This window comes from Symphodus melops (genome assembly GCF_947650265.1).
Source record: "Symphodus melops genome assembly, chromosome: 4".
Lineage (NCBI taxonomy): Eukaryota > Metazoa > Chordata > Actinopteri > Labriformes > Labridae > Symphodus > Symphodus melops.
The window spans coordinates 17,144,383-17,159,418 of NC_136694.1; the positions used below are offsets into that span (position 1 = coordinate 17,144,383).

Here is a 15,036-nt window from a genome sequence, read left to right on the forward strand (position 1 = left end):
CAGATCTTGTACTCTAAACAAAGGTTTACGCAAAATCTTATGACATGTTTTTCTGCTACTGACTGAGCTTGAATTCAAATGTGCTTTTGAAACACACCAAGTGACTTTTTTTCTTCAGATCCAGTCATTTTATGGAATATCCCATGATATGTGGTCTTATCATCCGAGTCACTTCTGGGGCCTCTATGTGTTTCAGGTTCAGTTCAGAGAAACCCGCTGCCTCTAGGTCTTTCCATGTTTCTTTGGTAACCCTGCAGCCATCCCCAACATAAAACCAGAGGGGCTCCAGCACATGCTGGAAGAAATACGTCCAAGAGGAGGGATTAGAGAGGACATGTTCCAAAAAGAAGAAGCCTCCACCCTGAGAGGGAGAGGCAACAAAAGCATATTACATCAAATCAGGTTTTACAACTTTGATAGTTAAGATTTTACTGAAAGTGAAACAAGAAGGTTAGCAACTTCAACGACCAACTTTGATTAGAGGTTAGGCTATGCATGTGAAAATTGTTTCAACTTTAAAAAGTAACAGATACACAGCAGAGGAAACAAATTTTACATTTTATCTTAATTCCATAATGACTCAGAATGATGATTCATGTCCAAATTCACTATACTAGTCCAATGAAATGTAGTGTTTTACCATGCTAATGGCCAGTTATAATTCAGAATTTCATGTTTGTCACTTAGGGGGGGCCAATCACATTTCTGGAATGGCTCTGACTAACCCGTGGCTCGTCGACATTGTTTACATATTAAGTGATAGCCTTACGTTTTGAATAGTAAACTCTAAAGTTATTCAATTGATTTTCAAATTCTACCCTTATTTGAGTATTTAAAAAAAAAGGAATTCCTATTATTCTGTCATTTTATCAAGCACAATTTCCTAGCAGATTTCGTCAAGTTGTGTTTTGTACCACAAAGCACCCTTGATGGTGATGTTGAGTGGCTCATGTGACCGGTATTTAAGGTATTCATGTACCTGAAGCCACAAATAGAATATTCCTTGCAACACTTGAAGTAGGCATTTTGAACTCACTGGCTTGAGGACGCGCCGCACCTCGTGCAGCACCTGCAGCGCGTTGTTAACAGAGCACAGTACCAAAGTGCAGACCACCACGTCCACGGACTCGTCCTTCACTTCCTTCATGTTCTCCCCACGCGCCACTATAAACCTGTCATACGTTAAGTGCGTGTTTGCGCCCATGCTCAAGTGCAGGTACTTCTCGAAGTGCGGGTTGGGGTCTGTGCAGATCACCGTGCATCCGTAAGGGTAAAACTTGAAGTTTGCTCCGCTTCCACAACCGATCTCCAGCAGCCGAAGAGTACCGTCGGTGTTTGTAAATTTAGCCACGTTTCGAAAAAGCGCTCTCTTTACTTCGTGCATTTTGTCGTTGTACGAAAATGTAATGTTGTAGGCCAGCAAGGGAAATACGCGTTTATACAAATCGTACAGACCTATGATCTTGAGCAGATGTAGAGGTAAAGTCATCACTAAACAGAGTAATCTGCATATTTTCATAAAGCAGGAGCTCATTTTCTTGTTTACCGATAGTAGGCCTAGACCAAGCTGTCCAGCAGGCATCAGGGAGGCACCCTAAAAGATTAAAAGATTACACTTCCCATACCTTAGGGACAATGTCAGTGTTGAACTGTGACCACAAGAAGACGCTAATATTCTGCAGTACCTGAGGTGAAAACAAGTCACGTCAAAACTTTCCCATCAAGATCATTTCTTAGATCAATGCACCGAAAAATAAAGCTTGGAACAAAATTAGACTATTTCAGATACCAGCCTATGATGGTCAGCTTTATTATGGTAAAGATAAGTGCTTTTTTCGATACAATTGTCAAGTACAGAAATATACACACAAGTCAGGCAACACAGAGGTTCATGTAGGGGAGACCTGGGATGATTGTAACGGGTCAGTTGTAACACTTCTGATTTCTCCAATCAGGAACAAGTTACAAATCACCTGATTCACTCTGCACATGCTAATTTTAGGCCTCATTTGACATGTGAGAAAGAAGCACCATCTGCCAGACACAGCCAGTTTCAGAGGGAAAAAAGTATTATTTTTTCTGTCATAGCGTCGCCTGCTTTGTAGTTAAACACATAAAACTTAAATAATAGTTTTGTGTGTCTATATAGATATCTTTCTTTCAAATCCTTTATGCTAATGTTTTAGCTATAAGGTAAGCTAGTTCATAGCTGTAAGAGTCTGGGTTAGTTGTAACAACAAGAGTCTGGGTTAGTTGTAACAAGCATGAACATGTTACAACCTACCCCAAGCATAATTTTAGTTGTTTAATTTATATTTTTTTCTTTGAATTTTAGCATGCCTAGCTCTAGGAAGAGGAAGACTGACCGTGGGGTGCCTCTCAACATTTTGGAGAGTGCATCAAATGATGTAAAAAACCAGGGAAAGTCCATAAGATCTGTGGCAAAATTCTATGGCATATGCCATGTGACACTCTCCAGATTTTGTAAAGAGAGGAAGAAGTTAGAAGTTAGGGCTCAAGCGAAGTTCCAAAAAACAGAAAATGCACAACATTGAGCCACAGAACGCAGATTATTCAGATGGTGATGAGAATTTCTGTATTGTGTGCATGGAACACTTCAATAACTCAAAGCCAAAAGAAGTTTGGGTTCAGTGTTCAGTCTGCAGGCTGTGGGCACACGAAGCCTGCACTTCAGGAGTGCCATACATCTGTCACCACTGTGACTCTGATGGGGACTAACAACTTTGCGCACGCACACATTAATGTTTTGTTGTGGAAGCTGGTGCACATTATGTTCAGTTTTATTATAATGTTCATATTTCTGTCACTATTTTGACAATAACTAACACTTGACTCACTCACACAGACACTGATACAGACACACTCACAAACACACATAAATACACACAAACAACCACTTGTTTGTGTGTTTGGGACTATACTATCCATTTTCTGTTTGTATTGTGGAGCTAAAAGCTACACCATTTAATAGCAGACACGTGTAACTACTTTCTATCAAAATTTGAGGGCACTGGCTTAAATGACCATCCAGCTACAGACTCAAATGTCAAAAATGTTACAACCATCCCCGGTCTCCCCTAAGGCAAAAAATCCCAATGATAGCATTGTATTGATTTACAGATACATCTCAAAAAATTAGAAAATAATGAAAAAGTTTTATATTTTTTGTCACTCATTTCAGAAAGGCAAACCTATATAGGCTTATGAAATATTTCAAGCCTTTATTTCTTGAAATGTTAATGATTATGGCCCCCAGATAATGAAAACCTTAAATTCAGTGTCTCAGAAAAATTCATTTTTGGGAAAGTCATGGTGTCACGACCTAATAAGGTAATTAGCTCGAAACGCCTGCAAAGGTTTCCTGAGCCTTTAAATGGTCTCTCAGTCTGGATCAGTTGGCTACAAAATCATGGGGAAGACTGCTGACTTGACAGATGTCCAGAAGACAGTCATTGACACCCTCTTAAAGGTTTTCATTATCTATGCACCATAATCATCAAAATGTAAAGAAATAAAGGCTTGAAATATTTCACTATATATGTCATGAGCCTTTATCATGTATGGGTTTGACTTTCTGAAATGAGTGACAAAAATATTAAACTTGATATTACATTTTTTCGAGATGTACCTGTATGTTTATCAGTAATTAACTTGGCAGATCAAACAAACACTGCTATATCTTTTTCATTTGCAACTGCAAAATCAAACTTAGGATTGCAAGTTATGTAGTCTATATAGAAGTTTTATGTAATGTCTTTAAGTGACTGGTCTACACTTAACATTAAAGCTTGCATTTTTTGTTTGTTTTTTTAAACAAAATAAAAGTGGGCTAAAAGGCGGCACTGTGGTTAAAAGGCAAATTCATTGCAAAGCTAAACATGCAGAATCTATTTGACAGCAAAGCCCATGATGTGTGGTTTCATCATGAAGAAGAGCGGTGCTTCCAGGTGTTTAAGTTTGAGATCAGAGAATCCAGCTGACTCCAGATACTTCCAAGTCTCACGGGTGACTTTGCATTCATCACCTAAGTAGTACCACACAGGCTGGAAAACATGCTGAAAGAAGTACACCCAGGTGGAGGGGTCTGCCGAAACATGCTCCATGAAAAAGAAGGCGCCACCCTGCAGAGAAAAGACCAGATATGTTGTATGACTCAAGATGTCACTTGTTAAAAAAATACCCATCAAGTTGAACCTAAGATTTCTGACTGGTATATATATATATACACCAGTATATATATACATATATACATATATATATATATATATATATAGAATATAAGTTAATGAGGAATCCACTGGTACAAATTTAATATATAATTCCTAATGAGAGGCCTCCTTCGGGTAGCAAGGAACTGGTTGTAGTAAGGTTACATTGAACGAATCACTGAGGCATGAGTCATGAAAGTCACAAAGAAGAAAGTGTGCGACGGGATGGTAAAGTTTAATCCCCCAGCAAACTTTGCCTTTGACAAGCCCACAGAGACACTTTGAGCAGTACAGACTTGCAACAAAACTCTACAAGGATCACAGAAACATGCTGGTTGATTTATGCCATGGGCAATGAGGCAGAAAACATACATAAATTGTTCACTTTTGCTGAAAACGGACCAACAACTTTGACTATGTGGTGAAAAAGTTTGATGAGTATTTCTTCCCCGAGGAAAAATATTATCCATGAAAGGGGATTGTGGGGTAATTTCTGTAATAATTGCATTAAATGTGTTATGTTAATCCACTGTTGCTGATGTCAGTCAGACCTGAAAAAGTTCAGCTTTGTCGAGAAGCCAAGGACAGCATCCCAACAGTTATTCCTGATCTACAAGGTTGTTTGGGAATACTTGCTGTTGGCTCCAAGCTCCTAGACGTCACAGAGTCTAGGTGGGTCAATGTGAAGCGACCCTAACCATGGTTATATCTTTTTGAATATATGCAAAGCATCTGGAAGAGTCTGGAAGTTATGTTTGAGCAGCACACTGAACCACAAGTGATGTTGAAGACCTCGTCATCTCCAGTAAAGCTATGCTTGGTGAACATAAAGAGATTCAGGAGGTTAAAAATGTAGTGATGCAAAATAAAATCTCCTCCTAGCAGCACAAAGGGGAACCTGCAGATATTGGTACTGAATGTTCCTTTATTTCAGATGCTATTACTGGTGTTATGATTATGGTATGTGGGATAAAAGAAAAGCATGGATTTTTCACTTATTTTATGTCAAACTTAATGCCAATAGTATTTGTAGTTTTTGAGTATACATAGCTATTAATGGCCATAAAGAATGAACGTGACTTGTACATTTCCTAATATGGAACTCTCCTTTGAAGCTCAAGCCAGAACGTCTATCTAAACAACGTTCCACTCATTCTGAACGACTGGTTTGTGTGTGTCCCATGTTGTTACAGGTATGTTATATTTCAAACTGTTAAATGTTCTAGCAAACGTGAGAAAGTTAAAATGTGTCTTTTGCCAGGTTCACATGGCAGGATTTTAAAATTGTCGTTCCATGCTGAGCCCCTTCTAGAGGGCTGGGGACTGAGAATGCTGTTCCCTCTGCTGTGAGGTATAGTGGAGTATTTTGATCCACAGAAAATGAAATATATAGTAAAAAGGTCATCTTGAAGCTTATGAATTAGAGTAGTTTTTTAGAGATCAAAAGGTGACACTTTTTTTTAGAAAAAAATAATAAAGTAATTTGAGTTTTAGTGATTATGACTTAAAATGTATAGAAAAAGAATCCCCAATGGGGACGTCATGTATTTACACAAATGCAACACAACAAGCTGACATGCACAAACAGGACCCATGTCTGCTGTTTCAAACCTTGGTCCTATAATGGTAGAAAGTACCATAATCTTATTTTGCTACCTATTTTTCAGGATAATCTATCCAAAATATCTGTATGGCTATTGATTCAATTTTATCAAGATCATTTGTGACTTTACATTACCTTGACTAAAGTGTTTTTAAAAAAGAGGGTTTTTGGCCCCCCCATGGCCAAAGCTCAGTAGGGAGTGGTTGTTATCTACTTGTGACAGCCCAAGGTATGGGTTAACTAAAAATTCATAGTGACAAAAAGATAGCAAAAGAAACATCCTGAGGGGTGGACCTGGCTCCCGGACTAATGTTTCAAGAATAAAAAACACTTATCAAAAACTCTACTGAAAGAAATGATTAATCGTTCAGTTTATAAAACCACAAAAAATGATGAAAATCTTAATTGAATATCACATAGCCCCAAAAAAAATCATCTTCAACATGCTATGAAAATATTTGGAACAACTTATTGTTCTGTGTTCACAATGTGTAAAACAATGACGTGGTGAATCTTAATGTATTTATTTATTTGTAAACATTTAAATGTATTTATTATGAATGTATTTTAAATAGGCCTATAGGCTCATAGGTTTTTTGTCCAAAAAGATCCAAAAATTTTCACAGCACCCCCTGTTCAAAATAACTTCCAGCGGCCCTGCAGGTGGGTACAAAAGGACTTACTGGTCTCAGTATGCGGTGCACCTCTCGCAGAGTTTGCGCGATGTCGTTGACCGTGCAGAGCACCAGGGTACAGACAACAGCGTCTACCGATTCGTCCTCCACTGACCCCATGTCTTCCCCCGATGCCACAACAAACCTCTCGTATGTGAGCTGGTTGTTCTCCTCCATGTTGGTCTTCAGATATTTCTGAAAGTTTGGGTTTGGATCTGTGCAGACCACCTTGCAACCAGGCGGATAATACTTAAAATTCGTGCCTGTGCCGCAGCCAATCTCTAAAACGGTGAGCTGCTTTCCAGGCTTTTTGAACTCTGACAGACTGCGAAACAGCTCTGCCTTCTTGTCGTGCATCTTCTTGTTGTATATCCTAGAAAGAGGATACCAACACATCGGAAAGACTCGCTTGTAAAAGTGGTATATGCCGACCGTTTTCATCAGGTGGAGAGGCAAACATAACACGTTTACCACCAGAGTACAGATTCGCATTATGAGAGCCATTCCTGCAGACCTGCACGACTTCAGTGTGAAGACTGGCTGTCAAAATAAAACCTCCTTTTTCATTTTCCTCTTCATTTTTATTGGCTGGTGACAACTAGCTTTAAAGGTTCAGTACCGCCATCTATAGTATGCTGGATTGTGGGCCACAATACCCATCTCTATAAAAAAAAAAAGATAATGTACACCCAAAAAAATAACAACATAAATAAAAGAAAGAAAGTAAATTCATGTATTAAATTCTCTTAACTACTCCAGTTTCTATTAAAAATGTAAACAAGTCTCTACTTTCTACGGAAGCCGAGAACGGCCATTGATTTTTCTTTTTTTTATGCTCTGTTATCTTTGAATTTCCCTCGGGATCAATAAAGTATCTATCTATCTATCTATCTATCTATCTCGTTATAACGACTTATTATCTTGATATAACAATGATTGTTTTCTCGTGATTACGAATGAACGTCTTTCGTTATCTCGATACAAAATGTGTTTTCTCATGATGATTTCGTCATCTCAATATAGCCTTACAGAAAGTGAGAACGTGTTTAGGTTTGTCCGAGGGAGGTGAAAATGGCAGATCACATTATGGATCAACGTATAAGGACTCACTTTAATCAAGGTCTAACGCAGGCAGACATTTCTTTGTGCCTTTATGTTAGGGATGGATTTCAGATTAGTCCTCGTCATTTCAGGAGGGACCTCGTAGCTTATATCAAATCAAACTTTAGAAGCTGTGTCACAACTCAGGACAAATCATAAAATAAAAATGTCGATGACACACATGATTTGGCAGCATTACATTTATAAATGCGCATTTGATTAACAGTTTACACTTAGGGTACAATATCATATAAAGGTTTACTATAAGGGGGTCCCTACTCTGCTTTATCTATATACCAAGGGGTTAAAGGAAGGGAAGAAGGAAGGAAAGAAAGATGTGAGGAGGGGAAGAATTAAGGAAAAATTAGCACAGACAGACATACAGACAGACAGACAGACAGACAGACAGACAGACAGACAGACAGACAGACAGACAGATAGATAGATAGACAGATAGATAGATAGATAGATAGATAGATAGATAGATAGATAGATAGATAGATAGATTTGACCATATTAAGGTTAAAAACTGAGTAGTACATTTGCTCTACATTCCAAACTTTTGCCAGGTAAACATGATTTTCAGCAGAATTAAATACGCTGCTCAAAAAAAGTAAAGGGAACACTTAAACAACACAATGTAATTCCAAGTTAATCACACTTCTGTGAAATCAAACTGTCCACTTAGGAAGCAACACTCACTCGACAATCAATTTCACATGCTGTTGTGCAAATGGAATAGACAACAGGTGGAAATTATAGGCAAAGCAAGAAACCCCCAATAAAGGAGTGATTCTGTAGTTGGAGACTCCAGACCACTTCTCAGTTCAGGCCAGTACATCAGGAGACCGTAGGAGGCAACAACCCAGCAGCAGGACAGCTTCCTCCGTCTTTGTGCAAGGAGGAACAGGAGGAGCACTGCCAGAGCCCTGCAAAATGACCTCCAGCAGGCCACAAATGTGCATGTGACTCCATGAGGGTGGTATGAGGGTTCAACATCCACAGGTTGGGGTTGTGCTTACAGCCTAACACTGTGCAAGACGTTTGGCATTTGGGCCTATGTTCCCGTACCCTAACCCCTAACCATTGGGCTGTGGGAACATATAGGGCTGACCCCCCCCCCCCCAAAAAAAAATAAAAATAAAAATAAATGTTTTACAGGGACATTGCAGTGAAATGACAAAAACATCACCACTTTGGGATCGAGCCACATCATGGAAATTCTAAACAAATGCAAGTTTTGAACTTTCATGACGAGATGGTGCAAATAACCTAAAAAGATTTAGGTGAGAAACTGTTGATGAAATTATGAGGTCCGATGCCGGCTTTTCTGTGTGTAATCTCAAGGGGCACTAAAAAGTAAATGTAAACATCGAATGGCATTCAATAATTTCATAATTATCACAATTAGCTTTAAGGCGGCCAAAATGTGTTTAATTGTCTCGTCACATAATGCACAACGGTTAGGTACTGTATATCAAAAGGAACGGTGTTATTTCGATCAGTGTGGATCAATTTTATTGCAAGAGAGGGACACTAATGCAGCACAAATTCACACTCTGGTTAATGCTTACTAATACAGTTAAGCATACAGAATCTATTTGACAGCAAAGCCCATGATGTGCGGTTTGATGACGATGAAAAGCGGTGCTTCCAGGTGTTTAAGTTTGAGATCAGAGAATCCAGCTGACTCCAGATACTTCCAAGTCTCACGGGTGACTTCACATCCATCACCATAGTAGTACCACACAGGATGGAGAACATGCTGAAAGAAGTACACCCAGGTGGAGGGGTCTGCCGAAACATGCTCCATGAAAAAGAAGGCGCCACCCTGCAGAGAAAAGATTTGTTGTATGAATGCCATGCTTTTTTTTTTTAAAAAGTATACATTTTACCTTAACTTTTCTAGTAATTTTCCAGTAGCACAAGTGAGTTTCCACATTTTCCTCTTGTCAAAGTTAATGTATTTTCATTATTTTGGAAGTGTATTTAAATGACCTAGTATATAAAATGTATTTCAGGTGAAATATACAAAAAACAACACAAGTTTGATTTTTAATGAAGGCTGGGACAACATGATTGTCCACGTAAACGTAACTTTTGAGCTTTAGTTCATTCATGTGTAAGAAAATTAATGTGTTACGGTATAGCCACAATTTCCGGTTTATCGGAGGAATTACGGTAACTATTTAATTATGCATGTGTGTGGTTTGCACTGTGTTATTTTGATAGACATGCTTCTAACACCGGCCTGAATCACACATATGCACAAGCGGGACCTGTAGACACTGCACCTCGAACTGCTAGGGGTTTGATGCCTTGCTTAAAGGCACCTCTCCAGCTCCCAGACTAACTTCCATATTTTGGTCAGCATCTGGCCTTGAACCGGCGACCCTCCAGTTCCCAACCCAAGTCCCTATAGGCTGAGCTACTGCCGGCCCCCTACACACCCTATATACATCAGGAATAGAGACAGACAATAATTCTGAATTTTATAATAAACAATATATTTGTAAGAAATATTGCAATGTCAACCAGCCCTCTCCGCTAATCAGAAGCAGACTCAGTAGGGTGGAAGTTGGGTCAGTAGCTTAAAGGTGGAGGTTCGATGATCAATGCAGAAGTTGGTTTGCGTCATCCCCAGCATCCCCGGATCAAATGGAAAATATTTAAAAGTCTTTCAATTGTTCAATATCTTTATAAATTAATCTGATGGCCACTGATCCAAGCCCATTGGCTCGTTGTAGCAATCACCAGCCAACCTTGAACCAGAGCTGACTGTATCATTCCCAATATGGTAAAAGGGGCGGGACATATCCGAGAACAAAGCCAAACAACTGACTAATTACAAGACACCAGATTGGCTGACCAAACATATCATACTTGGCACACTGGGGACCCTTAATTTATCTCTCTCTCTTCGTGGGGGATTCTGAGCATCATAAATACAGACATGAGAACTGCATGGTGCAGCAGTACATGAAAACAGACACTCTTTTTTTTCGAACATTAACAACTGTGAACGGACTTTAGTACATATAACCCCAAAAAGGGCATAATATGGGGCCATCAGGTTCCTAAGGAGATTGTTACCAGGAGACATTTCATCCTGTAGTTGAACAAACAAGGTTATACAGTTAACACTTTTAATAAAGCAGATTAATCAAATAGTTATAAGTTATACGTATCCCTAGATGTCCTGGCTACAAGGTGGCAATGGTGTTCCACTTTAAATACCTTTTAATATTGAATTACTCATTATTCCTATATCAGCCTTTGGATTTTCAGCAGAAAAAGGTCATTACAACACATTCAATGTGACAGTTACAAATAAGCTGACTCAAAAGATGCACAAGTGTTTCTTTGATGAAGATTTAAATGCGGTGATTGAAACCTTGGGCAGTGACTTAAATCTTCTTGTCACTTCCTGAAGTGCAAATGACTTGCACCGGAACAATGACTGGTCACAGTTCACAGTCTCAGTCCAGATAGCAAGATGACTTTGAAATAATGTTGAAACAATGTTAATATGTCAACGCATGTCAGTATATTAACTGTCACAGCTATGTAACAGGACTTCATGTTAATCAGTTTTTGTTATTCTACTTAAAATATAAAGTTATATCAATCACTAACCAACATGCACAAGCCATTTTTTTCACACAGAACTTGCTTGGACTCATTTACCATATACTTGAATATAAAGCTAGAAACAATTACAAGGAATGCATGTGAGTTCTTAATAAAGTGGTCCTATCAAACTCTAATTTCCAAGGCCTTCAACAAATGATTGTCAATGTTAAATGCTCTGCAACAATAAAAGATCAATTTTTGAGTCGATTCAATTACAAAAAGAAAAAGAATAAAGAATAGCTTATTTTTTCGAAAAATAAATAACTATATATATATATATATAACTTGTGCTGCACACCTAACCTGCTCTGGTGCAGGTTATGATGGCGTTATACTGAGTTCAAGGTGAACTAACAATGGGGAAAAACATGATGGGTTTGCATATAAACTCGCTTTAAGTCAAACGGGAGCCCGTTTGACTTAAACTCATTTATATTGTGAAAATTTGATCAGAGTTTGTAAATTTGTCTGCTGACTGCAGACGCAGTATTGATAGTGATAGCTTAAATGAAACTAACTCAAAGTTAAACAGCAGAGGTGTTTATGTGAACGCGCTCTCTTTAACTCTGGGTTGAGTCTATGGTTGATACCTATCAGGTTGATAACCAGCGTTTTAGGATTGTTAAACACAATCTCTTAAATTAGGGTAAGTAATGCCAGATAACCGAAAGAGACCCTGGGTATGTGTAACTCACTTCATCGTGCCCCTGCTGTATTTAGAAAACTGCAGCTGAAAGCCCATTGTTTTAACCCAACCTTTATATGAAAGTTAAACTCAAAGTTGTACTTTTACACCTATAAAAAGGTACAAAACACATTAGTAGTTCTATAGCCTAAGTATGACTTTAAGAACACATTAATTTAACTATAAATAAAAAAATAAAAGTAAACGAGAAAAGTCCGAAGTAGATTATCTCATAGTTTTTTTTTGTGTGTTTGTTTTTAAATCTCTTCAACTTTGTTGAAACTGGGCTTGAGAAAGGACTTACTGGTCTCAGTATGCGGTGCACCTCTCGCAGAGTTTGCGCGATGTCGTTGACCGTGCAGAGCACCAGGGTACAGACAACAGCGTCTACCGATTCGTCCTCCACTGACCCCATGTCTTCCCCCGATGCCACAACAAACCTCTCGTATGTGAGCTGGTTGTTCTCCTCCATGTTGGTCTTCAGATATTTCTGAAAGTTTGGGTTTGGATCTGTGCAGACCACCTTGCAACCAGGCGGATAATACTTAAAATTCGTGCCTGTGCCGCAGCCAATCTCTAAAACGGTGAGCTGCTTTCCAGGCTTTTTGAACTCTGACAGACTGCGAAACAGCTCTGCCTTCTTGTCGTGCATCTTCTTGTTGTACGATATAGAAATTCGATTTAAACAAATCGGAAATACTCGCTTGTAAAAGTGTAATATGCCGACCGTTTTCATCAGGTGGAGAGGCAAAAATAACACGTTTACCACCAGAGTACAGATTCGCATTAGTAGAGCCATTCCTGCAGACCTGCACGACTTCAGTGTGAAGACTGTTTGTCTGGCTGTGGGCTCAGGACTGGCTTAGTTAATACAGCTCTCGGAAGGGCTTCTGTGAGAAGCGAGAAAATGTGACAAATAACAGCTGACGCTCTGCCTGCCTGGGAGGGCCCCATCCACTCCAGACATTGACGTCATCCATAACAGCCAATGAGGGCTGGCGTAGTGTTATGAAGCTTCTGCAGGGTCCTATTTAAAAAATAAAAAGCCAGCAAATATATTTCTTAAATTTCTCAATTTCCATTGGCTGTCACTTGTTATTAACACAGCATAGAACAACCTTATTACAATTGAGATCATACATATTTCCATTTATATCAACACAATTGCATAATCATCATAACTTCCTGAATTTCTCACGGTTCGGTTTGCTACAAACGGCAGAGATTTAGTTGTGACATGTTGAAAAATACGTGTTTTCATGTTAAAAGACTTTGTATTATGCTCCAACAAAGACATATGGTAGGCTATGGCATATTGATAAATCAATATTTTAGTGAAGAAACATTTGAATGATAGTTCATTTGAATTTATTTCTTTTCTCTCCGTCTTCTGGAAAACAGGTTTTGTGTATTTCACTGCCTATGTGCAGGCACATCTTAATTTCTTACCCATATCACTGCCAGCACCATGACTTTGAGAAAGAGAGAAAGGGTGCATGTGTGTGAGAGAGAGAGTGCGTCAGTGAAAGAGGGTAAGTATGTGTTTATAATATAATACAGTTTATCTATAAGCACCTTTCAGGACACTGTACAACAATCAAGTGTTCACTTGTGTATTTGTTTATTTATAACATTTAAAAAGCTTATATGAGATTATCTCTGAAAAGAGTTGAAGAAAGCAAGGAAGAGATTTTGTTATGGTCAGAAACATTATTCTCACAGCTGAATGAAGTTAAATCACAGCAAACAGAGTCGTGTCGTTGGTCATAGCCTGCAACTAGAGTCTCACTTCATTGTCTGATTTATAAATAACAGTAAAATACGCAGGAGCCCAAGTTTGATCGTTCTATAAAAACTTGAAGTTGGCCTAAAAAAGAAAACATGCTGTTAAATAAATGTGTTTCTAAGTAACAGTTACGATGACATAATATAAATGGTAAATAAATAAATATTGTTCAATCTTACTTTATTTGTTATTTGTTTGTTTATTTGCACCAAAAAGACAATTACACAAATAAGAAAACATTAAACAAAAAAATAGTAAGTGCGGGAGAGGTTAAAAAACCCGATGTGGGCTTAAGAAAGGACCTCCCCAAGAAATATAGAAAAATAAATCAACAACCATATACTATATATATATATATATATATATATATATATATATATATATGTGGAGGACATTTAACTCTGGAAATATATATATATATATATATAAATAAAATAAAAACAAATAATAAAAACTTGTGAAAGGTAATCTCATGAGATCTGTTATCAATACTGCATTGGTTATTGCAATTATAAGCTGCATAAAATACCAGCATAGTGGTTCGCTCTGAATCTGGTGCCAGCGTGGAGTGAGGAGACCCATCCAATGGCGGCAACTTTTCATGTCTTCCAGCACGTCATGAGGTGTCTACGTATATAATGTCAATGGTTATTCTTTGACTTACTTGAGCTTGGACAGTATGTCAGGTTTCCCTACTGTTCCTAAACTCAACATACAAACATTTTGAAATACGCAATGAAACGTTTATAAACAGTTATTTTTGAATCAGTTCTGTTCAAAGAAGACGCCACCCCCTACAGGATTACGTCAATGCGCTGTGCTGCTTTCGCGCCAAATTAAAGGTCGGTTGGTATCTTGGATCATGGATAGTCACTGCCTCTTGTACTAGTCATTATGGATACATTTTGGTACGATTTACCTTTTGAAAAGGCCCACCCCCTTTTCCACCCGACAACACAAAGATTAAAGAAAGTCCACCAAACTCACCTCCAGTTGCAGTTACAGATTAAGCCACATTTATGATTCAAGATGTCGGAATGGTAGAATGTAGAAAGAATGTAGAATGTAGGAAATAAGCAACATGTTTGTCTTTCTTTGGTAAAAAAAAAAAATACTGATCTCAGATCAGTATTTTAAAAAAGTGCACTTCTTTCTTTCCCTGCAACTTTTACTCTCCCGCTCCTCTGTTTTCACCCAATACTCGCAGACGAATATGCGTGCCACCAATCAGCTGAGCTTTGAAGGTAAGGCGGGAGTTATTTCCAGAGTTAAATGTCCTCCACACCGAAGTTGCAAAAAGGAGAAGAAGTGGCCGCCAATGGTTC

General features: G+C 38.4%; 3 protein-coding genes across 3 annotated transcripts; all 3 read right to left on the reverse strand.

The window, feature by feature from the left end:
• Positions 1 to 46: 46 nt before the first annotated feature.
• LOC306821923 (thiol S-methyltransferase TMT1A-like) lies at positions 47 to 1,691 on the reverse strand. The gene is made up of 2 exons (XM_079340564.1): positions 1,037 to 1,691; positions 47 to 361 (listed from the first exon to the last, which is right to left on the reverse strand). The coding sequence occupies exons 1-2, from the start codon at positions 1,580 to 1,582 to the stop codon at positions 125 to 127; spliced, it is 783 nt and encodes a 260-aa protein (XP_079196690.1). The 5' UTR covers positions 1,583 to 1,691; the 3' UTR covers positions 47 to 124.
• Positions 1,692 to 1,771: 80 nt separating this feature from the next.
• LOC306821925 (thiol S-methyltransferase TMT1A-like) lies at positions 1,772 to 7,088 on the reverse strand. Its single transcript, XM_079340566.1, has 2 exons — positions 6,516 to 7,088; positions 1,772 to 4,142 (listed from the first exon to the last, which is right to left on the reverse strand). The coding sequence occupies exons 1-2, from the start codon at positions 7,008 to 7,010 to the stop codon at positions 3,909 to 3,911; spliced, it is 729 nt and encodes a 242-aa protein (XP_079196692.1). The 5' UTR covers positions 7,011 to 7,088; the 3' UTR covers positions 1,772 to 3,908.
• A 703-nt stretch (positions 7,089 to 7,791) lies between these two features.
• tmt1a.1 (thiol methyltransferase 1A, tandem duplicate 1) lies at positions 7,792 to 12,848 on the reverse strand. The gene is made up of 2 exons (XM_079340565.1): positions 12,230 to 12,848; positions 7,792 to 9,438 (listed from the first exon to the last, which is right to left on the reverse strand). Exons 1-2 carry the CDS (start codon positions 12,722 to 12,724, stop codon positions 9,205 to 9,207), a joined length of 729 nt encoding a protein of 242 aa, XP_079196691.1. The 5' UTR covers positions 12,725 to 12,848; the 3' UTR covers positions 7,792 to 9,204.
• Positions 12,849 to 15,036: the final 2,188 nt, after the last annotated feature.

Coding starts and splice junctions, on each gene's coding strand:
- LOC306821923 (XM_079340564.1), bottom strand. CDS start 1,582: ATGCCTGCTGGACAGCTTGGTCTAGGCCTACTATCGGTAAACAAGAAA. Junction 362..1,036: donor TGCGGCGCGTCCTCAAGCCA/GTGAGTTCAAAA, acceptor TCTCCCTCTCAG/GGTGGAGGCTTCTTCTTTTT.
- LOC306821925 (XM_079340566.1), bottom strand. CDS start 7,010: ATGGCTCTCATAATGCGAATCTGTACTCTGGTGGTAAACGTGTTATGT. Junction 4,143..6,515: donor TGCACCGCATACTGAGACCA/GTAAGTCCTTTT, acceptor TTTTCTCTGCAG/GGTGGCGCCTTCTTTTTCAT.
- tmt1a.1 (XM_079340565.1), bottom strand. CDS start 12,724: ATGGCTCTACTAATGCGAATCTGTACTCTGGTGGTAAACGTGTTATTT. Junction 9,439..12,229: donor TGCACCGCATACTGAGACCA/GTAAGTCCTTTC, acceptor TTTTCTCTGCAG/GGTGGCGCCTTCTTTTTCAT.